We start from the raw sequence: 25,014 nt of genomic DNA on the forward strand, positions 1-25,014 counted from the left end.
TGATGATGATTGGCTCCTCATAGCACCCCCATGAAAGGAAAACAATATCATTTTGTAACATACCCCAGTTATTATTTTTTGTAATAAGGCGTGGGTAATACAATGGCCATTTTAGTTAGATATTTGCCTTCCAATATGCATCCACTGCAGTACTGTGTAATGAAATAAATACTTCTGCCATTGCGCATATTTTCACTCTCGGATGTTGGGTAGAAAGCACCAACGTGATTAGGAAACTTTTCGTTAAGCGCTTGCTATGTGCCAGGCACTGTTCTAAGCACTGGGGTAGACAGAGCGTTGCCCAGTGCTTAGAACAGCGTTTGGCACATAGTAAGTGCTTAACAAATGCCATTATTATTATACAAGGTAATCAGCTTGGACACAGTCCCTGTCCACACGGGACTCACAGTCTTAATCCCCATTTTACAGATACATTGGTAAAATGGGGATTAAGACTGTGATCCCCCCCCGTGGGACAACCTGATCACCTTGTAACCTCCCCAGCGCTCAGAACGGTGCTTGGCACATAGTAAGCACTTAATAAATGCCATCATTATTATTATTATAAGGTACCTGAAGCACAGAAAGTGAAGGGTCACCCCGCGGAGAAGTGGCAGAGCCGGGATTAGAATCCAGGTCCGTGCTCTATCCATTAGGCCACGCTGCTCTTCTGCTTCCTTTGGACGATGAGCGTCTCTCTCGGGAAAAACACAACGCAGTGTCAAAACGGACGAGGCAGATGGGCAGTGTGCGAAACGGGGCGCACGCCAAATCCGAGCGTTCCTTAAAAGTATTCACCAAGATCACAAACCCCGCCTTGCAGAGCTGACCGCAAAACCGTTCCACCAAATTAGAGACTTGCAATACGTACACGGTCTTTATTTTCTAAAAAAAAAAAAAAACTCAGCAGGATTGTAAAAAGCATCAGGGTTTTTGTACTGTCGAAGCTTCACCTAGGTCTGTAGCAAAAGTTACGGTTACAAATACAGAATAGTGCTATTTCCCCAATCCTGAAGCCCAAACGAGACAAACGAAAAGATTGTTAGTCTTGGCACTCTATTAGAGATTAGAATGATAGTTCAGGTTTTCCCACTGGAAAAGGTTAAGATAGGGAAATAGTTTATTTCCAAAGTTATTTACAGACAAGGGAATGTAAAAAAAATATAAAAAAAAGCACTGAACAGTGTCATTTTAGGCTGCACATTTTACATTAGCTATTCTAAAAAACATCTCATACAAAAACAACCTTTTAGATCAGAACAACCAAGGTTATGCAGGTAATTTAGCATCTGGAGCAACTGAACTCCCAAGTTACCTGACAGTGATTTAACAAAGAATCGGAATCTTTTTAAAAAAACTTTGGGTTTCAACTAAAAGTCAGAGTGCAATTCATGACCTGTAAGTTTTTGGCCGATGACTCACGTACAGAAAACAACTAACGTTCCAGTTATTTTTCACTTTATCAGGCAATAAAACCACCATTGGGTTTCTGGTGACGTTCACCTAATCCTCCATTTAAATCCATCCACTTAGTGTCAAGAGGATCAGAAGCACAAAACTGCCCTGTTTCCTGTGCCTCCTAACCCTAATCTGGTTTCCCAATTCCCAATTTTGTGCTAAGACGACGACTAACTGGAGGATTTGGGGAATGTGTCTTTGAGTTTTTCGACGGAGAATGTGGTGAATTAATCTGATGCCCTCCACACCTGAATTAGGTAGCTGAACGAGACTGAGAAATATTACGAGATGGATGGGATACCCAGCTTCGAAGAGCCGCGGAATCTCCTACCACGGCGGTCAACCTGATTAAATTGGAACTCTAGTGGTTAAAATGTCATCTCCCTCGTTCGGGGAGGGCGGCAAAGACCGTCAAGTGCTTCTGGAGCAGATCGTTCGAAATGTCGTGTTTAAATATGGAACTAAAGTGGGAATCTCTACAAAGCAACTGAATGTAGCTTTTTAAAAAATGGTTTGGGGGCGAGGGGGGCGGTTTAGCCACTTGACACGCTTCCGGAGGTCACCCAAAAAGAAAACGTCTGCTGGATTTTTCCAACTTTCCCCTTATTAAGATGTACTATGCAGTTAGGGTGATGTTAACCTTACTTGGCTCATCTCCATCGCCCCACAACTCACACACACGCACACTGTCTCCCTCCTCCCCGCCAATATGGCCTTCATGTAACGCACAGTCTCATTCTCTAGCATTTGCTGGTGCTAGATTAATCAAAGATGCAGAGGCAAGCAGACTACTTTAGAATTAACCCCAGGGGTGAAAGTGAAAATGTTTTAGAGCTTCCAATTCCATTAAGCGTATAAGGTCACCCTCGAAATGGTCCAGATGGCTTCACAGCACTTCAGCCAGACTAAGGAAAGAAGCGGCCGTTTCATTCTTGCCCGCTACCTTTGTTAAAAGTTTTAGGAGTCCCTGACGGTTCCCCAAGAGTAGCAAACTCCTGTACCAGGTTGGTGGGAGATGGGAGGGGAGGGGGAAAAAAAATGGGGAGTGCACATGCAGCTTCCTTAAATTTAAGTTAATTATTGGGGAGTTCGCCCACGAAACCATTTCCCCTTAGGGAAACTTCCCCAAGGAGAAAATGACCCAGAGTTTCTTGCGAATGAAAGCATGGGAAGCTACTGCAATTCTCTCTTTTGAGTCTGCCATCAAGGTGCACCCCAGGTGCCGAGAAATGTCCCAACTGTACCCCTGGCATTATTTAAATAATCACTACGGACTGTAGCACGGAAAAGCGGATTACTATACCTGTTTTTTTTCATTCTAGTTAAACCCACTGATGCTTTAGGCAGGAGATTGGGAAGGTACGCCAACTGTGGTTAACAACGAGGTCATACAATCCCGCCAAAACACGGACGGTTAAGCATCCAGATATATAATCTACGAAAACGATACACAGTTAATATAGCACCTGGGTGCTCAAACGCCGTCAAAGAGAAAGTGAAATAAGTTACCGTTGTCCCCTGTCGTCTAGAAGCTCCTTGTGGGCAGGGATTGTGTCTAGCAACTCTATTGCATTGTACTTTCCCAAGCGCTTCTTAGTACAGTGCTCCGCACACAGTAAGCACTCAATAAATACCATTCATCGATTCAGTCTGAGCAGCTGAAGGAAAGCCCTTACTACTGTAACGAACACTTGAACGTTTAAAACCCTCGCAAAAGAATTCTGACGGCCTCTCCAAGTTCTCTTAAATACAAACCCGACCGATCATAATTAACCAGCGTTATAAAATAGCCCTAATCGCTACCACGTTTTCAGTTATTTGGTCAAACTATGTGAAGCTTGGATTTAGGATCCTAGTGAACTTTTCGGGAATGTATAAACAAGAAAAGGAGTGTGTGAGTGCCAGGAAAATCTAGGAAGTGAAGGACTAGGGCGTTAAAAAATAAAATCCACATATCATTACATATGTTACAGAGGATTTCTGGAAAGCTCACACCAATTCTTCAGCCTGATTTCCCGGTGGTAATCGTAATTTTCAGTATCTTCTTCTGTACCTGGTCACTGCACTAATTACAGTATTGACACCACACCACATTTTCTCCCAGTCTGTAGACCTGTCGCCTACAATGGGCACAAAGAGCATCAGTTGGTCCAGAAAAGCGTCGGCGGTTCCCAGGCGCGGCTCTTTACCACGCGAAGTGCATCAGCCGAAACTTAAGGGTCCTCTTCCATATCATCTGGATTGGGGGCCATAATGAAATGCTTGGGATAGACGAGGTGGTGCTCACTGGCATGTACTTCCCAGCGAGCGTCGTCACTCTCGTGTGTAATGTAGCGCTCTCCGATGCGGGTTTCAAATTCTCTAAGGTCAAGCCAAGTCTGATAATCCTAGAAAAAAAACAAAAATTAGACCGAGTTTACGCTTCCGATTTAAAGATGAGTTTAGCGTTCTAGGTCTCCTGCCACGTCCAGCACCGAACTGTTCAGCCCGGGAGCAAGCGGAGAAATAATAGAGCGGAATTCGGCAGCAGATTGATGAACTCTGGGGATATCGAGGGTAATGGAGTCTCACCTGTCCCAAGGCTTTTACGAACCAGTTCCGTCTCCCGCTTATTGGAAATAACTGGGAAGAGCTGTGCGTACCTCGGGCAAGATTTCCAGTCGCCCCGGCTATTTCCAACTACACCCCGCAGCTTCTAACCATTGCGGTAGCAGGAGAATCAATCAATCAATCAATCAATCGTATTTATTGAGCGCTTACTATGTGCAGAGCACTGTACTAAGCGCTTGGGAAGTACAAATTGGCAACACATAGAGACAGTCCCTACCCAACAGTGGGCTCACAGTCTAAAAGGGGGAGACAGAGAACAGAACCAAACATACCAACAAAATAAAATAGGATAGAAATGTACAAGTAAAATAAATACATAAATAAATAAACAGAGTAATAGATATGTATGTTTAAGGAGAAGCAGCGCGGCTCAGTGGAAAGAGCCCGGGCTTTGGAGTCGGAGGTCATGGGTTCAAATTCTGGCTCCGCCAATTGTCAGCTCTTGCGCTAATCTTCTAGGAGACCTAATCTTTGATACAAATGCACACCTCTTGGGAGTTATCTAAAGGTACCTGAAGCGGACTTCTACTGTGGTATGTGACACCTGGGTTCTAATCCCGGCTCAATCAATCAATCAATCAATCGTATTTATTGAGCGCTTACTATGTGCAGAGCACTGTACTAAGCGCTTGGGAAGTACAAATTGGCAACACGTAGAGACAGTCCCTACCCAACAGTGGGCTCACAGTCTAAAAGGGGGAGACAGAGAACAGAACCAAACAAACCAACAACATAAAATAAATAGGATAGAAATGTACAAGTAAAACAAACAAATAAATAAATAGAGTAATAAATATGTACAACCATATATACATATATACAGGTGCTGTGGGGAAGGGAAGGAGGTAAGATGGGGGGATGGAGAGGGGGACGAGGGGGAGAGGAAGGAAGGGGCTCAGTCTGGGAAGGCTCAGACACTTGTCTGTTGTGTGACCTGTTGTCTGTCTCCCCCTTCTAGACTGTGAGCCCGCTGTTGGGTAGGGACCGTCTCTATATGTTGCCAAGCGCTTAGTCCAGTGCTCTGCACACAGTAAGTGCTCAATAAATACGATTTAATGAATGAATGATACTAGGCTCCAGCTTAGTGAAGCAATAAACTTAAGACAGCAAACAGACTCCTTTAAAAACAGTTATTTGTTAAGCTCTTACTATGCGTCGGTCACTGACCTAAATCCTGGGACGGATATAAGATAATTGGGTTGGACACAATCTCTGTCCCACATAGGGCTCACAGTCTATAGGGGAAAGAGCCCGGGCTTTGGAGTCAGAGGTCATGGGTTCAAATCCCGGCTCCGCCAACTGCCAGCTGTGTGACTGTGGGCAAGTCACTTCCCAAGCGCTTAGTTGTACTTCCCAAGCGCTTAGTACAGTGCTCTGCACATAGTAAGTGCTCAATAAATACGATTGATGAAGTCACTTCACTTCTCTGGGCCTCAGTGACCTCATCTGTAAAATGGGGATGAAGACTGTGAGCCCCCCATGGGACAACCTGATCACCTTGTAACCTCCCAGGTGCTTAGAACAGTGCTTTGCACATAGTAAGTGCTTAACAAATACTATTATTATTATTATTAATGCACATGAGGCTCAGAGAAGTTACCCAAGGTCGCACAGAAGACACATGGCAGAGTCAGAATTAGAACCCAGGACCACGCTGCTTCTATATTGCTTCTCTGTATGCTTCTAGACTTCAAATATTTCTTGACTAATAAGTAGAGTACTATGAACATCAATTTGGGAAAGAGATTATAGTAGCACTGAATGGCCTCCGGTGGAGGAGGAATCTGTTTTCAGGACCCTGGCACTAGAAAACTTCATTTCGACAACAGGATATGGAAAAGAAAGCCTGGTCAACCAGCCAGAAACCAAATTAACAACCCAAGGTGATTAATAGGATGCGAGATAGGTACCTCAGTGATGCCGATGTTGTTGATCTCCTATTGACTTTATTACTCATTTTTAGAACAAAGCAAATTAATCCAGCAAGAGAACATCAAAAAATACAGCAAATTAATCATTTTTACCTGTAGCCAGGGATGACTTAGCGATTTATCAACACTGTATCGTTTTCTCATCTTTACTTGAAGCAAGTTGTTAATCAAATCTATGGCTAGGAGGTAAGAGACAGAATGAGCAAGTTATTAAGAAAAATTCGCACACCAACAAAAGAATTAGTGTGGTTGGGATTCTGGGCCCAGTGAATTTGCCTGGCAAGAGACTCACCCTAATCTTCCACGCTTAGCGGAAAACTTCTGTTTTCGAAGCACACTTTTTGAAATGAGGTGGTAGTGTCTACGTTCACTTTCATTTCAAGATAATAAACTAGGATGATTTCAGGATGACCTTTTTTGATGCTGGGTCAGGCCAGACAAGGAAGAAACATTTTTCACAGGCTTCAGCTACAATATCTGATGTTAAGTTTATTTCGGCGGCTTTAATCTCATCTACCTCCACTACAGCCGATTCAAATACTGGACGCTTTGGATAGAGACACTGTGTGACTTAGTGGAAATACTACGGCCGTGGGAGTCAGAGGACCTGGGTTCTAACCCCGGCTCTGTCCTCTGTCTGCTGTGTGACCTTGGGCAAGTAACTTCTCTGTGCCTCGGTTCCCTCATTTGCACAATGGGGATTCAATACCTGTTTTCTCTCCTAATTAAACAGTGAACCCCATGTGGGACCTGATTGTCTCCTCTAGAATGTAAGCTCTCTGCAGTCAGGGAACACACCTACCAACTCTGGCGTATTGCACTCTCCCCAGTGCTTAGTACAGTGTTCTGCACACATTAAACACTCAATAAGTTCAACCGATTGACATATGTACTTTCCAAGCACCTAGTACAGTGCTCTGCACACAGTAAGCATTCAATAAATACAAATGAATGAATATAATAATAATAATGGCATTTATTGAGCGCTTACTATGTGCAAAGCACTGTTCTAAGTGCTGGGGAGGTTACAAGGTGATCAGGTTGTCCCACGGGGGGCTCACAGTCTTAATGCCCATTTTACAGATGAGGTAACTGAGGCACAGAGAAGTGAAGTGACTTGCCCAAAGTCACACAGCTGACAATTGGCAGAGACGGGATTTGAACCCATGACCTCTGACTCCAAAGCCCGTGCTCTTTCCACTGAGCCACGCTGCTTCATTCATTCATTCATTAATTCAATCGTATTTATTGAGGGCTTACTGTGTGCACAGCACTGTACTAAGCGCTTGGGAAGTACAAGTTGGCAACATGTCTTTATTCAGCTGTACAATTTTTTAAGGGTACAAAATTTACTTCTCAAAAATCAGTGCAGTCAGTACACTAACACGCAATTCTGCCCATTCTTGAGATCCCACTCTAGACATGCAAATGCCATTTTATTTGCAATCGGAAGTTAATATCTTCTATTTACAACGTGCGGAGAAGAAACTTGCAAAAGTAAATTTGACCATTTTACCTTCACCAGAAATATCTTTCCATGGATTCGGTGGATACATAAATGCAGCATTTTGGATTTGGTCATTTATATCTTCATCTTCATTAAACGGAAACGTGCCACTGAGGCTCACGTAGACAATGACTCCTACCGACCACATGTCCAGAGAGCGATTATAACCTTTGCTTCTCAGAACCTCAGGTGCCAGATACGCCGGGGTTCCCACAACAGATCGCCTGAAGGACTTTTCCCCTATGATGCGCGCAAAACCAAAGTCACACAGCTTCACCTGAAAAGATAAGTGGGGCTGGAGTTATTTCTGCATAAAACTCTCCCAAATACAGAGATGTCGAATTACTCCAGACTTGAGTTGATTCTCAATCAGTGGTATTTATTGAGTGCTTGCTATGTGCAGAACACTAAACGAAGCACGTGGAACAGTGCTTTGCACATAGTAAGCGCTTAATAAATGCCATCAAAAAAATAAATAAATAAATAAATAAATAAATAAATAAATAGTACAATACAACCTGGTTGGTAGACACTACTATCAGGCTTTGGAGTCAGAAGTCATGGGTTCAAACCCCGGCTCCACCACTTGTCAGCTGTGTGACTTTGGGTAAGTCACTTAACTTCTCTGGGCCTCGGTTACCTCATCTGGAAAATGGGGGTTAAGACTGAGAGCCCCCCGAGGGACAACTTGATCACCCTGTAACCTCCCCAGTGCTTAGAACAGTGCTTTGCGCGTAGTAAGCGCTTAATAAAGTCTTTTAGACTGTGAGCCCACCGTTGGGTAGGGACTGTCTCTATATGTTGCCAACTTGTACTTCCCAAGCGCTTAGTACAGTGCTCTGCACATAGTAAGCGCTCAATAAATACAATTGATGATGATGATGATGATGATAAATGCCATTATTATTATTATCCTTGCCCACAAGGAGCTTACGGACCAGACGGGGGACACAGTCATGAAAATAAATTGCTGATGGTGAGGTAGTAATAGTATTTATTTAGGGCTTACTGCGTGCAAAGCACTGTACCAAATGCAGGGAAGGAATCCACGGGTACGGAATAGGCACGGTTTCCTTTGGGGGAGGTTCAGAAGTGCTGTGGGGCTCTGAAAGGGGTGAATATCTAGTGTTTAAGGGGTACAGATTATAGCGCATTGGTGATGAAGAAAGGAAGGTGAATGGGGAAAGTGAGGGCACTGTCAGGGAAGAGATGTGACTTTAGGAGAGTTTTTAAGGTAGGGAGAGTGCCTTGCACAGAGTAAGCACTTAATAAATGCAATTATTATTATTACTATTATTATTATATGAAGGGGGAAGGAGTCCCGGCCTACAGGGAGGACGTGGGCAAGGAGTCGGCGGCGAAATAGAAGAGAAGAGATTGAGGCCCACTGAGTAGGTTGGTGTAGAGGAACAAAGTGTGCGGATTGGGTTGTAGGAATAGTTCAGTGAGGTAATTACAATGGGGAGAGCTGATCAAGTATCTTAGAACCAAAGCTGAGTTCCTGTTTGATGCATAAGAGGATGGGCAATTCCTGGAGGTTCTTGAGGAGTGGGGAGACATGGACTGAATGATTTTTGTAGACAAACGATCCATGCAGCGGAGTGAAGTAGGGACTGCACTGTGGAGACAGAGGAGGCAGCGAGGTCACTGAGGAGGCTGATGCAGTAGTTGGGGGGGATTAAATAAGTGCATGGTTCAGCACGACAGCAATTTGGATGGAGGAGAAAGAGCATATTCTACAGCTTGCGAAGGTAGAACCGACAGGATTTGGTGGCAGATTGAATTGGGTGGGTTGAGTGAAAAGGACGAGTCCAGAACAGTGCCAAGGTTATGGGCTTATGTGACAGGGATAATGGTGGTATCATCTACAGTGATGGGAATGTCAGGATTTGGGTGGGATGATGAGGAGCTCTGTTTTGGGCATTAAATTTAAGCTGCTGGCGGGGCAGGGAACATGTCTACCAATCCTGTTATACCGTACGCTCCCCCAAGAGCTTAGTACAGTGCTCTGCACATAATAAGCGCTCAATAAAGACAACCGACAGACTGACAACCAAGTCGAGATGTCCTGAAGGTAGGTCGAAATGTGACACTGCAGAGAAGAAGGGAGGCTGGGGTTGGAGAGGTAGATTCGGGATTCGTCTGCCCAACGGTGGTAGTAGCAGCCATAAGAGTGCCTGGATCCTCCAGGGGAGTGGGAATAGACTAGTAAAAGACTCAGAGCTGAGCCAAGAAGGATCCCCAAGCATCCAGAGAGACAGGAGGAGAATCAAGAAAGGAGATATATATATATATATATATATATATATATATATATTTGCACAAATTTATTACTCTATTTATTTATTTATTTTACTTGCACATATCTATTCTATTTATTTTATTTTGTTAGTATGTTTGCTTTTGTTCTCTGTCTCCCCCTTTTAGACTGTGAGCCCGCTGTTGGGGAGGGACTATCTCTATATGTTGCCAACTTCTACTTCCCAAGCGCTTAGTACAGTGCTCTGCACACAGTAAGCGCTCAATAAATACGATTGATTGATTGATTGATTGAGAGTGTCAGTGAAGCCAAGGCTAGAGAACGTTCCCAGCAGGAGGAGGTGGTCCAAAGTGTCGAAGGCAGCTGAGGGGTCAAGGATGGAGTAGAGGCCATTGGATCTAGCAAGAAGGCGGTCACTGATAACCTTGCAGAGGACAGTTTCCGTGGAGCGAAGGGAGCAGAAGCCAGACTGGAGAGGGTCAAGGAGAGAACTGGAGAAGTGGAGGCAGCGGCTCAATCTTTCCAGCCTATAAATTTCAAACCACTATATCATCATATAAACACAGAGGGAGTTCTATCTCTCACAGCAGTAACGTGCTGCACCTCTCTGTCCGAATCGTAACAGACTTGAAGACACCGGTCTTCCATGCCTTAGGTGAGACAGAACCAAGAGAGGTGGAAGATCATCATCATCATCAATCGTATTTATTGAGTGCTTACTATGTGCAGAGCACTGTACTAAGCGCTTGGGAAGTACAAATTTGGCAACATATAGAGACAGTCCCTACCCAACAGTGGGCTCACAGTCTAGAGATGCTTTTCTAGTTCCTGAGCCGGCTCCCCGCCACCCCGGCCCACAAGCAGGTGGCACGGATGAGGCCCTGAGGAAGCAGAAATCTTCTGTCTTTGATTCCCACTTAACCCTGAACCTTCCTGTTACTGTTTTAGCTAGCTCTGCCTTTCTCCTGACCGGGTTACTTCCATCATTTTCCAAATGTCGTAGTCATCATTTGGCTCCACGCTAACGTGACCCCCATTCCGGATCCACGACGATCGGTGCCGCTCCGCACGACCACAGAGGCGTCTCCGATCGACTGTCCTTTATCGTCACTCAAAAGTTCCGACCACTCCAGAGTGAAGTGGGCCGTTCGTGTAGACGCTGAAAATTTCTCACCGGGCCTGAGCCAATGAAGGGTGGTGAGACCTAATGAATATTTTGCCCGATGAAAAGTATTTCTGCAGGGTACGAAGGGCCGACTCTTACTTGTAAGGGTGCATTAGAACAGAGTTTGTCAACCAGGAGTACGAGTTCCCCCGATAACGGTCTATCGAGGTATAATGGGGCTTCAGCTAATTACAGAGGCAGCGCATGTCATCCTTCGCTACCTGAGAAGGCAAAAATAGTGGGGGAGACCAGCCGGAAGCAAAGAAACTGCCTCTGCCACCCCTGTCAACTCCCCAGAGTGTGGGGGGGTGGTCTCAGCCTGAAGTCCAGCAACAAGTAGCAGCATCATCATCATCAATCGTATTTATTGAGCGCTTACTGTGTGCAGAGCACTGTACTAAGCGCTTGGGAAGTACAAGTACATCTGCAGTAGCACTTGCTGTCCTTAACTGCTCGTAAATGTTCAATCAATCGTCAATAGCATTCACTGATCACCTACTACTTGCAGAGCACTGTAGTAAGCGCTTGGGAGAGTACAGAATAACAGAGTTGATAGACACATTCCTTGCCCACAAGCAGTATTCCTCTGTGGGTGTGCAAGCCTTGAGCTTAGAGGGATCCAACTTCTCAAAAACATTCAAAATTCTGCGCATTCAAACACTACTCACCTGAGGGAATGGCTCTGCTGAGGCCAGGAGCACGTTTTCTGGTTTTAAATCACAGTGCACGATATTCTTAAAGTGTAAACTCCTTAAAGCGACAAGTATCTATGGGAAAAAGGGAAGACAGTTTCAAAATACCCAGAGGGCAAATACCCAAGAATCAAAAAATCCACCACTCATACAAGAGGTAATGTGAAGAGGCCACTAAAGTGCCTTCAGTTTTATGCAAAAGTTATTCCAGCACTGCTTATCTTAGTCAATCAATCAATCGGATTTATTGAGCACTTACCGTGTGCAGAGCACCGTACCAAGTGCTCCGGCGAGTACGACAATATAACAGACACCTTCCCTGTCCCACAAGCTGTGCGATTCTCCTAATTCCACATGACTGAATTATTTCACACTTGAGTTGATCATCAATGGTATTGAGTGTTTTACTCCGTGCTTTCAGAAACAACCGGAAATGTTTTCAAGTTTGAAAACCGTGACCTGCCCTTTTCCTCTCCCTCCCTCACCAGAGTAGCGTGTATTTCTTTGAATCAGTTCTCTTTCCCCAGACAAGTCAGGATACCTGTGTGACCATGAATTTGGTGATGCGTTCTGGAAGTCGGCTCTTCTCACTGGAAAGGATCATCTCTAGCATGTCTCCATGCAGCTTTTCCATGACCACAAAGACTCGCTCGGGGGTTTCAAACATACATTCCAGATTTACAATCCCAGGATGGTGCAGATTCTAAAGAGAGATCCACAGATATTCAAAGAACATAAAGGTAAACCACTACAGATTCGACTCTCCCACACAGATCCCTGGAGGGAAAACCACGAATGGAAGATGGAAAAATCAGAGAAAATGGGAGCACGTTTGTGAAGCAAACAACGAATACAGACTCATTATAGATAGTGAATAAAACACATAAAACAGCAGGAGATATTAATAGAGTCACACTAACACCTTGCCTTCTACAGAATACTCCAAATCAGAAAATATCAAAAAGTATAGCAATTCAGTGATTGTACAAATTCAGAACTGAAGCATTCCCAATTAGTGCCTTAGGATCATTTTAATTGTTCTGGGGGCTTAATCTATGGTATCTATTGAGTGCTTACTCTGTGCTGAGCATTGTACTAAGCGCTTGGGAGAGCACAGTATAAGAGAGTTAGTATACACGTTCCCTGCCCACACAGAGTGCACAGTCTAGAGAACAAGTTTCACAAGTTGGACATAACCAAGTGAACATTAAAAGTACCGCAACAGCGTGGCTCAGTGGAAAGAGCCCGGAATTTGGAGTCAGAGGTCATGGGTTCGAATCCCGGCTCCGCCACATGGCTGCTGTGTGACCTTGGGCAAAGTCACTTAACTTCTCTGAGCCTCAGTTATCTGTAAAATGGGGATTAAGACTGTGAGCCCCATGTGGGACAACTTGATTACCTTGTACCCCCCAGCGCTTAGAACAGTGTTCTGCACATAGTAAGCGCTTAACGAATATTATTATTATTATTATTATTATTATTATCATTAGGAGATTCAGCCTAGACCAAGAGTTGAGCTGTTAATCTGGGATCCCTAAACCTGACAGAACCCAGCTGTGGAAACCAGTGGGGGAAGTGAGGTGTGAGGCAACTACTTCAAAAACTGGGGTGCCAAGAAGCTTCCCACTGTAAACACAGTAAGCGCTCAATAAATACGATTGATGATGATGATGATCCCTTGGGAGAATAAAGCCAAGTCCCGTGCCTTCCGCCCAATCTCTATCTTTTGGACACCAAGGACAAGAAGGAAGCAGTACTTGCTCCCGTCTCAACCCTCCTGATCAGGCTACTAGTGCTTCAACCCCACTGTCCTAGGGAGGAATAAATGGATTCACCACAGTACAACGGAAAAAGAACCGGTGATGGTCTCTCAACCTGCTTTCCAGTTTGGTTTGATTCCTGCCTTAAGAGCAGCAGGCAGGACACCAAGCAGAGGACGGAAGACTGAAATAAAGCAGGCTAATCTAACCCGACTATCTTTAACCTTCTTAATTTCAGTGAGTAAAAAGTTCTTTGAAAGCTCAATTTTATTAAGGCCAAAAGTATTCTGAAGAGCATCGCTGGGGCATCTTTTTGGACCAGGAAATTAAAGGCATTTCTTTCCCTTGATTACATTTGAAATATTCTGGTTTACACTATATTAGCTAGATGGCAATTTTCTCACTACAGACATCTGGTGAATTTCAAGACTAGAATGCTTTAGGATAAATATAAGCACATCTCACACTGTACGTACCAAACGTAGCTTTATTATAAAAGAAGGTGTGTTCAGATTCTTCTAGTTGGTGACCTGTGACATCACTGTGTTGTTCCTTTAAAGAATTCTCCCCCTCAGGTTGGGCGGCGGTGGTTACTCGCCTTCCTCTCATATCAATACAACCAGTCAGTGTATTGAAGTAGGGCACAAACCCTGCCCTTGGACTCAAAGCCTCTAGACCCACTCTGCCCTGGCATCTCTACTGCAACACTAAGAATAACCATGGTACATGTTAGTCCCCCTCTCCATCCCCCCCATCTTACCTCCTTCCCTTCCCCACAGCACCTGTATATATGTTTGTACATATTTATTACTCTATTTATTTATTTATTTTACTTGTACATTTCTATTTATTTTATTTTGTTAGTATGTTTGGTTTTGTTCTCTGTCTCCCCCTTTTAGACTGTGAGCCCACGGTTGGGTAGGGACTGTCTCTATATGTTGCCAACTTGTACTTCCCAAGCGCTTAGTACAGTGCTCTGCACATAGTAAGCACTCAATAAATATGATCGATTGATTGATTGATTGACTGAACACTGTACTAAGCCCTGGGGTAGAAACAAGATGATCAGGTCCCACATGGGGCTCACAGTCTAAGTAGGAGGAGGGAGAACAGGTACTGAATCCCCATTTTGCAAACAGGGGGATCGAGGCACAGAGAAGTTGACTTGCCCAAGGTCCCACAGCAAGAAAGTGGAGTCGGGATTAGAACCCAAGGCCTCTGACTTTTTCTTTTCATATTTGTTAAGCACTTACTATGTGCCAAGCACTGTGGTAGATACAAGCTAATCAGGTTGGACAAAGTCCCTGCCCCACATGGGGTTCACAGTCTTAATCCCTGTTCTACAGAGAAGCAGCATGGCTCAGTGGAAAGAGCCTGGGCTTTGGAGTCGGAGGTCAGGGGTTCAAATCCCGGCTCCGCCACTAGTCAGCTGTGTGACTTTGGGCAAGTCACTTCACTTCTCTGTGCCTCAGTGACCTCATCTGTAAAATGGGGATGAAGACTGTGAGTCCCTCGTGGGACAACCTGATCACCCTGTAACCTCCCCAGCGCTTAGAACGGTGCTTTGCACATAGTAAGCGCTTTATAAATGCCATCATAATAAGCTAAAGGGCACAGAAAAGTTAAAAGACTTGCCCTAGGTCACGCAGCAGTCAAGTGGAGGAGCCAAGATTAGAAGCCAGGTCCTTCCGACTCCAGGCCCGGGCTCTTTCCGCTAGGTTACACTGCTTCCCTAGCGAAAACGGCAGCAGTAGGAGAAACCAAAGCACCCCGCATCGGGACGAGGGGAGGAAAACTGTTGCCCAAGACATCTGTGGCTCTTCTTGAGAAGCAGCGTGGCTCAGTGGAAAGAACCCGGGCTTTGGAGTCGAAGGTCATGGGTTCAAACCCCGGCTCCACCACTTGTCAGCTGTGTGACTTTGGGCAAGTCACTTCACTGTGCCTCAGTTACCCCATCTGTAAAAGGGGGATTAAGACTGTGAGCCCCCCGTGGGACAACCTGATCACCTTGTAACCTCCCCAGCGCTTAGAACAGTGCTTTGCACATAGTAAGCGCTTTATAAATGCCATCATCATCATCTGGAATCAAAGTGTGTCTCCCAGAGACCATGCATATTGTGGCTGCGCCTGTCAGCTGGGGGTTCTTGAAAGGGCTTCACTTCCACCCACATTAAGTGGTTCCAAGTGAAGTTCCCATCCCCCTCGTCCCCCGCTCCATCCCCCCATCTTACCTCCTTCCCTTCCCCACAGCACCTGTATATATGTATATATGTTTGTGCATATTTATTACTCTATTTATTTTACTTGTCCATATCTATTCTATTTATTTTATTAGTATGTTTGGTTTTGTTCTCTGTCTCCCCCTTTTAATAATAATAATAATGATGGCATTTGTTAAGCGCTTACTACGTGCAAAGCACTGTCCTAAGCGCTGAGCACTGTTCTAAGCAACTGTGAGCCCACTGTTGGGTAGGGACTGTCTCTATATGTTGCCAACTTGTACTTCCCAAGTGCTTAGTGCAGTGCTCTGCACACAGTAAGCGCTCAATAAATATGATTGATTGATAAATACGATTGATTCAGCATCCACTTGCTCTCTCTTTTTCCTCTCTCTCATCTCCTCCCCTTTACCTCATTATAAAATTCTTAAAGTAAGCATTGGTAATCAAATCGTCGTGAGCAGCAGTGACCATCCGATTGGGGTGGCCGCACAAGTCACCGCTCCCACGAACGCTCAGCTCCTCCTCCGACTGCCACCGTCTTGTGGTTCTCAAACTTCTGGGCTTCCAGGGTCAGTATTGTTTAGCCGCCCTTGTTCTCTAATAGGAAGCAGCGTGGCTCAGTGGAAAGAGCCCGGGCTTGGGAGTCAGAGGTCACGGGTTCAAATCCCAGCTCTGCCAATTGTCAGCTGTGTGACCTTGGGTAAGTCACTTCACTTCTCTGGGCCTCAGTTCCCTCATCTGTAAAATGGGGATGAAGACTGTGAGCCCCAGGTGGGACAACCTGATCACCCTGTATCCTCCCCTAGCGCTCAGAACAGTGCACATAGTAAGCGCTTAACAAATGCCATTATTATTATTAATAGTCAGTTACTCTTTGGCCGACAGTAGAAACCGAGCTTATAACTACTCTGGTTTGAAAACTGTTTAATAAGTAAAGGAATACAATCAGCAGTCCCTCTTCCCCGAGAAGTTGGGCTTTTTATGCCGCTGGTGATTGGAACAGAAAGCGCATTGATGCAGTTTAGATAACTGGTCATCTGACACACAGCAGCATCGTTATTTCCCCGCGGGAAGCTATGAAACCCAGCTTTTCCCCAACGCCCGTGACTTCAAAGGTCCTTTTTGTGGTTACTTCGTCAGCTCAACTACTCCAAGATTCGCCACATTTCTGGAGAGAGATGCAGTAAGGAGCTCACAGGGAACACTCTCGGGCAGCTGTTCAACCAATTCTCTAATTGGAGTCCTTCTTCCTGGTTCCAGTATTCAGAGAGGTAGGGGTGGCACACCACATCACTTTCAATAAGCAGTGTTGCCTAGTGGATAGAGCAGAGGCCAGGGAGACAGAAGGACCCGGGTTCTAATCCCACGGTCACCACTTGTCTGTTATTTATTTTATTTTGTTAATGATGTGCATCCAGCTTTAATTCTATTTGATGACTTGACACCTGTTCACATGTTTCGTTTTGTTGTCTGTCTCCCGCTTCTAGACCGTGAGCCCGCTGTTGGGTAGGGACCGTCTCTATATGTTGCCAACTTGTACTTCCCAAGCGTTTAGTACAGTGCTCTGCACACAGTGAGCGCTCAATAAATACGATTGAATGAATGAATGAATGCTGCGTGATCTTGGGCAAGTCACTTCTAACTTCTGTGCGGCTCCGTTTCCTCATCTGTACAATAGGGATTAAGATTCTGAGCCCCATCATCATCATCAATCGTATTTATTGAGCGCTTACTATGTGCAGAGCACTGTACTAAGCGCTTGGGAAGTACAAATTGGCAACATATAGAGACAGTCCCTACCCAACAGTGGGCTCACAGTCTAAAAGGGGGAGACAGAGAACAAAACCAAACATACTAACAAAATAAAATAAATAGGATAGATATGTACAAGTAAAATAAATAAGCCCCATGTGGGGCAGGGACTGTGTCCAGCTTGATTATCACGTATCGACCTCAGGGCTCAGTACAGTGCCCGGCACATAGTCCGTGTTTAACAAATGCCATTATAAAAAGAAGTCCTGCTGTTTTTCAAATGCCTGGAAAAGCCTCAGAAGAAGACTGGATTTAGAACACAGGATTGTGTCCTTCTTGCCAGCTCTTCACTTTCTCATTTTAATGTAGGGGAGAGGATGCTGGGAGGAGAGGATCACAAGAGCAACGTGGCCTAGCGGAAAAGGCACGCGCCTGAGACTCAGAAGACTGCCACTTGCCTGTTGGGTGACTTTGGAAGAGTCGCTGAACTTCTGCCACAGTTTCCTCAACTGTAAAATGGAGTTTCCGTACCTGTTCGCCCACCCATTTAGACTGTGAGTTTCACCGAGACTGGATCCAACCTGATTAACTTCTCTCTACCCCAGCGCTTAGAACAGAGCTTGGCATACAGTAAGCGCTTAACAAATGCCATGATAATCATAGGAGCTTTCAGAAGGGGTAAAGGGGTGTAGGATAAAGAGTTTGAGAATTCCTTCCTTAAATATTTCTGCAGCTGAAGTAAGGTCCAAGTTAGAATGAATTGCACCCTCCTGTGAATAACCCACAAATATGCCTTAATCATGGGGTGCTGCAGGGTAGGGACCGTCTCTATATGTTGCCGACTCGTACTTCCCAATAATAATAATAATATAATGATGGCATTTATTAAGCGCTTACTATGTGCAAAGCACTGCTCTAAGCGCTGGGAGGATTACAAGACGATCAGGTTGTCCCATGGGGGGCTCACAGTCTTCATCCCCATTTTACAGATGAGGTCACTGAGGCACGGAGAAGATAAGTGACTTGCCCAAAGTCACACAGCTGACAACTGGCAGAGCCGGGATAGCGCTCAGTACAGTGCTCTGCACACAGTAAGCGCTCAATAAATACGATTGAATGAATGAATACTGAGTTTGTTTCTTAATTAAAGGTGGCTTATGATGCCGAGGAGCTGAGGGAATCTGTGCTGAAGAGGGTGTTGGATAGATCTTCAGAACATCACCACCTGAAAAAGGAGATGAGACAACTGTTACTACTAACGACACAAAGAAACTGCAATTTAATTTGCGTAAAGTTAATAGTTCGCAGGTTTCTTACCTTCTCTTCAGAGCTTGCAAATCTATGTAGAATTATTCCACAGATATCTGGAGGATGACGATATCTGCTACTTCTGACATACCGCCAAGGCTACGTGAAAACTGCTTCACTTCCACTCCATGCTGAGTGCCGAATCCGCGAGCATGCGCCACTTTAAATTCAATCCCATGATTTTCAGGCAAAGGTTTAAAATCACCACTGTTTACTGTTTGGCTGATCTTTTCCGCAACACACCAAAATAAGACTAAGCGTGTGTAACGTCATACAAATAGAAAATGTTAGCACTGTTCTAAGCGCTGGGGAGGTTACAAGGTGATCAGGTTGTCCCACGCGGGGCTCAGAGTCTTCATGCCCATTTTACAGATGAGGTACCTGAGGCCCAGAGAAGTGAAGTGACTTGCCCAAAGTCACACAGGTGACAGTTGGCAGAGTCGGAATTTGAACCCATGATCTCTGACTCCAAAGCCTGTGCTCTTTCCACTGAGCCATGCTGATTTGTACATATTTATTACTCTATTTTATTAATGATGTGTATATAGCTATAATTCTATTCATCCATTATGATGGCATTGACACCTGTCTACTTTTCATTCATTCATTCATTCATTCATTCACTCAGTGGTATTTATTGAGCACTTACTGTGTGCAGAGCACTGTACTAAGCACTTGGGAAGTACAAGGTGGCAACATATAGAGAGAGTCCCTACCCAACAGTGGGCTCACAGTCTAGAAGGGGGAGACAGAGAACAAAACAAAACGTATTAACAAAATAAAATGAATAGAATAAATATGTACATGTAAAATAAATAAATAGAGCAATAAATACGTACAAACATATATACATCCATACAGGTGCTGTGCTTTGTTTTGTTGTCTGCCTCCCCCTTCTAGACTGGGAGCCCATTGTTGGGTAGGGACCATCTCTATCTTTGTCCTTTCTAAGAGCTTAGTACAGTGCTCTGCACACAGTAAGTGCTCAATAAATAAGACTGAATGAATGAATGCCAAAGTTACAGGCTTGTGAGACAGGGAAGATGGTGGTGGTGTCTACAGTGATGGGAAAGACTGGGAGGACAGGGTTTAGGTGGGAAGACGAGGGGTTCTGTTTTAGACACGTTAGGTTTGAGGTGTCAGTGGGATGAAGTTAGTCACGTCAGGCTAACGGGGATGGGGGAAGCTAAGGTCGACCTCATCTCTCTAGAGAGCCAGCCTGGCTCCAAGGGATCTCGGACGTCGCTGTAAGTTTACGGTCTCCTGAATTTTGGGGTAGTCCTGAGAGACTTTAAAGCCAAAGTTTGGACGCGAGAGCTCACCTCCTCCAGGAGGCCTTCCCAGACTGAGCACCCCCGCTTATCCCCTGCTCCTCCTTCCCTCCCCATCGCTCCCACTCCCTCCCTCTGCTCTACCCCCTCCACCTCCCCACAGCACTTGTGTATATTTGTACATATTTATTACTCTATTTTATTAATGATGTGTATACAGCTACGATTCTATTCATCTATTTTGACACCTGCCTACTTGTTTTGTTTTGTTGTCTGCCTCCCCCTTCTAGACTGGGAGCCCGTTGTTGGGTAGGGCCCGTCTCTATCTGTTGCCGACTTGTACTTTCCAAGCACTTAGTACAGTGCTCTGCACACAGTAAGCGCTCACTAAATACGATTGAATGAATGAATACGCAAGTAGAAGGCAGGCAGAAATGCAAACCTGCAGCGAAGGAATGAATGAACACCCAAGTAGAGGTGTCCCGAAGGCAGGCAGAAATGCGAAACTGCAGCAAAGGGGATCTAATTTGAGGAATAATATGCACAGAAGTGGCAATTGAAACTGGGGCGACAAATGAGTTCTCCAAGGTAGTGGGTGGAGATGGAGAATAAAAGCAGACCCAGATCTGAGCCTTGGGGGACTCCCACAAGCAGAGGGTGGGAAGCAGAGTGGGAGCTTGCAAAAGAGTCCGAGAACGAGAGGCCAGAGACATAGGAGGAGAACAAGGAGAGGGCAGTGTCAGGGAAGCCAAGGTTGGATGATGCTTCGGAGAAAAGTGGGTGGTCAACAGTGTTGAAGGCAGCTGAGAGGTTGAGGAGGACTAGGATGGAGTAGAGACTGCTGAGTCAGGCAAGAAGGAGAGCAATGGTGACTTTAGGGAGGGCGGTTTCCACGGCAGGAAGAGGCTGGAAGCTGGATTGGCGGCCCAAGCGCTTAGTAGCAGAGTGGCTCACTGGAAAGAGCCCGGGCTTTGGAGTCAGAGGTCATGGCTTCCAACCCTGGCTCCGCCACTTGTCAGTTGGGTGACTTCGGGCAAGTCACTTCACTTCTCTGGGCCTCAGTTCCCTCATCTGGAAAATGGGGATGAAGACTGGGAGCCCCCCTGTGGGACAACCTGATCACCTTGTAACCTCCCCAGCGCTTAGAACAGTGCCTTGCACATAGTAAGCGCTTAATAAATGCCATCATTATTATTATTATTAGTAGTAGTAGTAGTAGTAGAGTGCTCTGCTCATGTTAGCGCTCAATGATGATGATGATAGCATTTATTAAGCGCTTACTATGTGCAAAGCACTGTTCTAAGCGCTGGGGAGTTTACAAGGTCATCAGGTTGTCCCACGTGGGGTTCACAGGCTTAATCCCCACTTGACAGATGATGCAACTGAGGCCCAGAGAAGTGAAGTGACTTGCCCAAAGTCACACAGCTGACAAGTGGCGGAGCCAGGATTTGAACCCATGACCTCTGACTCCAAAGCCCGGGCTCTTTCCACTGAGCCACGCTGCTTCACCTAAATAAATACCATCGATTGGTTGACTAATTGGAGGGAGTCAAGGAGAGAAGGGGAGGAGAGGAAGTGGAGGCAGTGGATGTAGACGATTCACTCAAGAAGACTGGAAAGGAATGTCAGGAGGGAGACGGGGCAAAGGGAGGGGTTTTTAGGATAGGAGATACATGAACATGTTTGAAAGCAGTGGGAAGAAGCCACTGGAAAGTGAACGGTCATTTTACTTAGAAAGTTTTGACTACGTCCATAATCAATCGGTGGAATTTATTGAGCACGTACTGCATGCAGAGTACAGTACTTCAACTCCAGGGAAAGTACAATAAACAGAGTTGATAGACGTGATCTCTGCCCACAAGGCACTTACAGTCTTCAGAAAGAGACAGGGCCTTTTGAAATGTACCATACTTTCAGCCAATATATCAACAGCAAATTTAAAAAACAATCTGCAGTACGAGACGTTTTTTACCTGCAGAATGGCTACCTCATTCCGAAGCTGACTTTCCTGTTTTGTGGGGAATCTCATTTTATCAATTACTTTGATAGCCACATCTCTTCCACTCTTCCTGTGCTTTCCTACAAAAAAACAAAGGCAAGATAAATAACAGAGTCAAATGACAGGTCAAACAGATGTGAAAATGGCTAGTGGGATGTTGCCCTTAAATTTCAATAAGTTTAATATATACTATACTGTATGCTCATTATGGGCAGAGAACATGACAATTCTCTTGTATTCTACTCTCTCAAAAGCTTAGAACAGTGCTCTGCACCTAGTAAGTGCTCGATAAATACGACATTGATATACACAATCGTGCCTAATATTTTTTAGGTTTGCAATTAGGTTTGAGCCATGACTGGTGTAATAATTCCAGAGAAACCTTATCTTCAATGAAGAATTTCAAAAAAAAGCAATTCCTTAAATGTGCAGCTGTCTTTACGGAAGCTTCTAGCATGAAAATTCTGGTTTCTCCTAGTTGTAAAAGTACCCATATATCTTAAATTGTTTTCCTTTCTTGTCTGTCTCCCCCTTCTAGACTGTGAGCCCGTTGTTGGGTAGGGATTGTAGGGTAGGGCGGAACTGTACTTTCTAAGCCCTTAGTACAGTGCTCTGCACACAGAAAACGTTCAATAAATTCAACTGAATGAATGAATGAACGAATGAATGAATAAAGAGGTGATGCAGAAAGGTTTGGTGGGGAACGTTCACCTAAAATGAAACTGTAGGATAATTCCAAAAATTAGATATCCAACTAAACATGTCAACTGCAAAAGCGATCCCAGAAAGGATCTATTTTTTAGGCTACTTATCTCCAACCTGTACCACCACAACAACAAAATGAAACCGGATTACCTCCATACACAATACCAAACTGGCCCGAACCAAGTACTTCATCAGCAAAGATCTGATAGACGGAACTGATATCCTATTGAAGGAAAAACAGAAACAGTAAATTCAAAGTACAATTTCCATCCATCAATTAAATGATTCCATCCACACTAATGCTTTAATATGCTACTTATTTCATAAAAGATAAAGCTGATTTTCAAATCAAACCCAAAAAACACTTTTGAAATCTAATCTTTATTATGCATGAAAAAGGCCACAGCCTAATTGTGAAACTTCAAATATAGCCATTTTAATGCTCTCCTTTAGGCACTCTTTCAGGCTAGAATTACTGTATTTATAGGCTGATACTTCAGGGCTGATGCTGCAAAGCGTACCTTTCTCTCTCCCTCACTGACTTGAATAGAGTGATTAAAACCTATTTTCATTTAGCAAATATAACGGCAAATCTCCAGCACATTATCACAGGGTAACTTGTGGTTGAAGAGGACATGAAAGGTACACATTTACAAATGCACACATATGAAAGTATCAAAATACGTTTGAGCATGTAATTAAATTTACTGTTTATTCTTCTACTCTTTAGGACAATATTCTGGAAACTGGGAATGCATTATTTCACTTTCCCTTACTTTCTATGAGAAGCTCTACTTCGTATAGCAGTTTTTCATTTCATCAAGGGATCAATTAAGAGTGCTAACAGGACACGGAGAGAGGGGAAAGGAACCACGGGCAGGTGGAAGAGCTAGTGCAAGAGATTGGCCACGAGAATGAGGCACAAGGCACATTGGCTTGGCTTGAGAGACGTCCAGTGTGCAAGCTGGGAGAAGAGGGAAGATGAGGAAAAGTGGGGAAAAAGCTGATTGAGGCCGATGTTGAGGAGTTTCTGCTTGATGCAGACAGGAATGGGATTAAGTGACCCCTTACACTTTGGGGTATTTTGAAAGGCATTTCAGTTAGACTCCTATGTGCGCATGCCTATTCTAATTATTAGTATATTTAAGCTAAATTTCAATTGTCTCTCAACTGTCCAAGGTAATAAAACACAATAAAACCTTGTTTTAGCTTTTTGGTGGTTTGGTTGGGGTTTTTTTTTTGGTATTTGTTAAGCGCTTAGAATGAGCCAAGGACTGGTCTAAGTGCTGGGGTAGATACAAGTTTATCAGGTTAGATATAGTCCCTATCCCATATGGGGTTCACAGTCTAAATTAGAGGAAGGACGAGTTAATCCCCATTTTACAGATGACATAACTGAGGCACAGAAAAGTTCAGTGACTTGTCCACTGCTTACACAGAAAGCAAACGGCAGAGTGGGGATTTGAACCCATGTTTTTTGACTTTATGTATATACACCTTTAAAAAAAAAAGGAGATTCCTGAATAGTCTGCTCCTATACCTTGCATAATTAAGAATTGGCTAGTGAACTACACTTAAGTAAACACATACACTCATTAAACAAAAAACAACAATTCTCACAAGACCGATTTATTTCTGCTTTAGCTGGGCATAGCCAGTTCTCCAACACCTTTTCTTGGCACTTTATTTTTCCTCCCTACTGAACTTGTCCCCATTTAGTTCATCTCATTTCCCTTTTCAGCTTGTCTACATTGTTCTAAGTGATCTTTACTTACCACATTCTCTTGGATCTGGCAATTGGAGACAGAAATACTGATAGACAAATCCTCTGCAAGACATAAAACGTTGCATTTGAAAAATAAGATTAAAGTGTTCAACAATTGGACAACAATCTTGTTATATTAGCATTACTGTAACCAAAGGAAAAAGATGGGCACCACTATAATTTAATCTAAGCACCCAGATACAGATTGCCGATGCTGACTTCAGGCCTGACGTCAAAACAATCAAGAGTATTTAGTAAGCATCTACTAGGCAAAGCACTGTACCAAGTATGCACTTGGGAGGGTGAAATAGAGCCAGTAGACATGGCTTGTAAACTCAAGGATCTTACAATTTACCAAGGGGAACAATCACTAAAATTTACAGGTGGGGGCAGAAACAAGAAGAGGAAAAACTTAAAGAGTTAGTGCTTTAATAACAGGGTTTTTAATATACACACTTAAGCACAAGAGGCTATTGAATATACAAGTGGTTATATGGTGTAGAGGTGATGAAGAGGCAGTTTGGGTGAATATAATGTGGGAAAATTAGAAATTAATCGAGGAATAATGGCTTTGAAGATAGAGAGAGCTGTGGCCTGTCAGATTGGACC

The 25,014-nt window shown here is 44.3% G+C and overlaps 1 protein-coding gene across 1 annotated transcript in view; it reads right to left on the bottom strand.

The window, feature by feature from the left end:
• Positions 1–863: 863 nt before the first annotated feature.
• Positions 864–25,014, bottom strand: part of PRKD3 (protein kinase D3) — an 85,925-nt gene continuing 61,774 nt past the window's right edge. Inside the window, exons 12-19 of the mRNA XM_038772158.1 lie at positions 24,416–24,468; positions 22,791–22,863; positions 21,909–22,015; positions 12,165–12,326; positions 11,600–11,698; positions 7,516–7,783; positions 6,093–6,178; positions 864–3,845 (exon numbers count right to left, since the gene is read on the bottom strand). Coding sequence (XP_038628086.1) covers positions 3,672–3,845; positions 6,093–6,178; positions 7,516–7,783; positions 11,600–11,698; positions 12,165–12,326; positions 21,909–22,015; positions 22,791–22,863; positions 24,416–24,468 — 1,022 coding nt within the window. The 3' untranslated portion in view covers positions 864–3,671. The remainder of the gene's footprint in view (positions 3,846–6,092; positions 6,179–7,515; positions 7,784–11,599; positions 11,699–12,164; positions 12,327–21,908; positions 22,016–22,790; positions 22,864–24,415; positions 24,469–25,014) is intronic.

This window comes from Tachyglossus aculeatus, chromosome X1 (assembly GCF_015852505.1).
Source record: "Tachyglossus aculeatus isolate mTacAcu1 chromosome X1, mTacAcu1.pri, whole genome shotgun sequence".
Taxonomy (NCBI): Eukaryota; Metazoa; Chordata; class Mammalia; order Monotremata; family Tachyglossidae; genus Tachyglossus; species Tachyglossus aculeatus.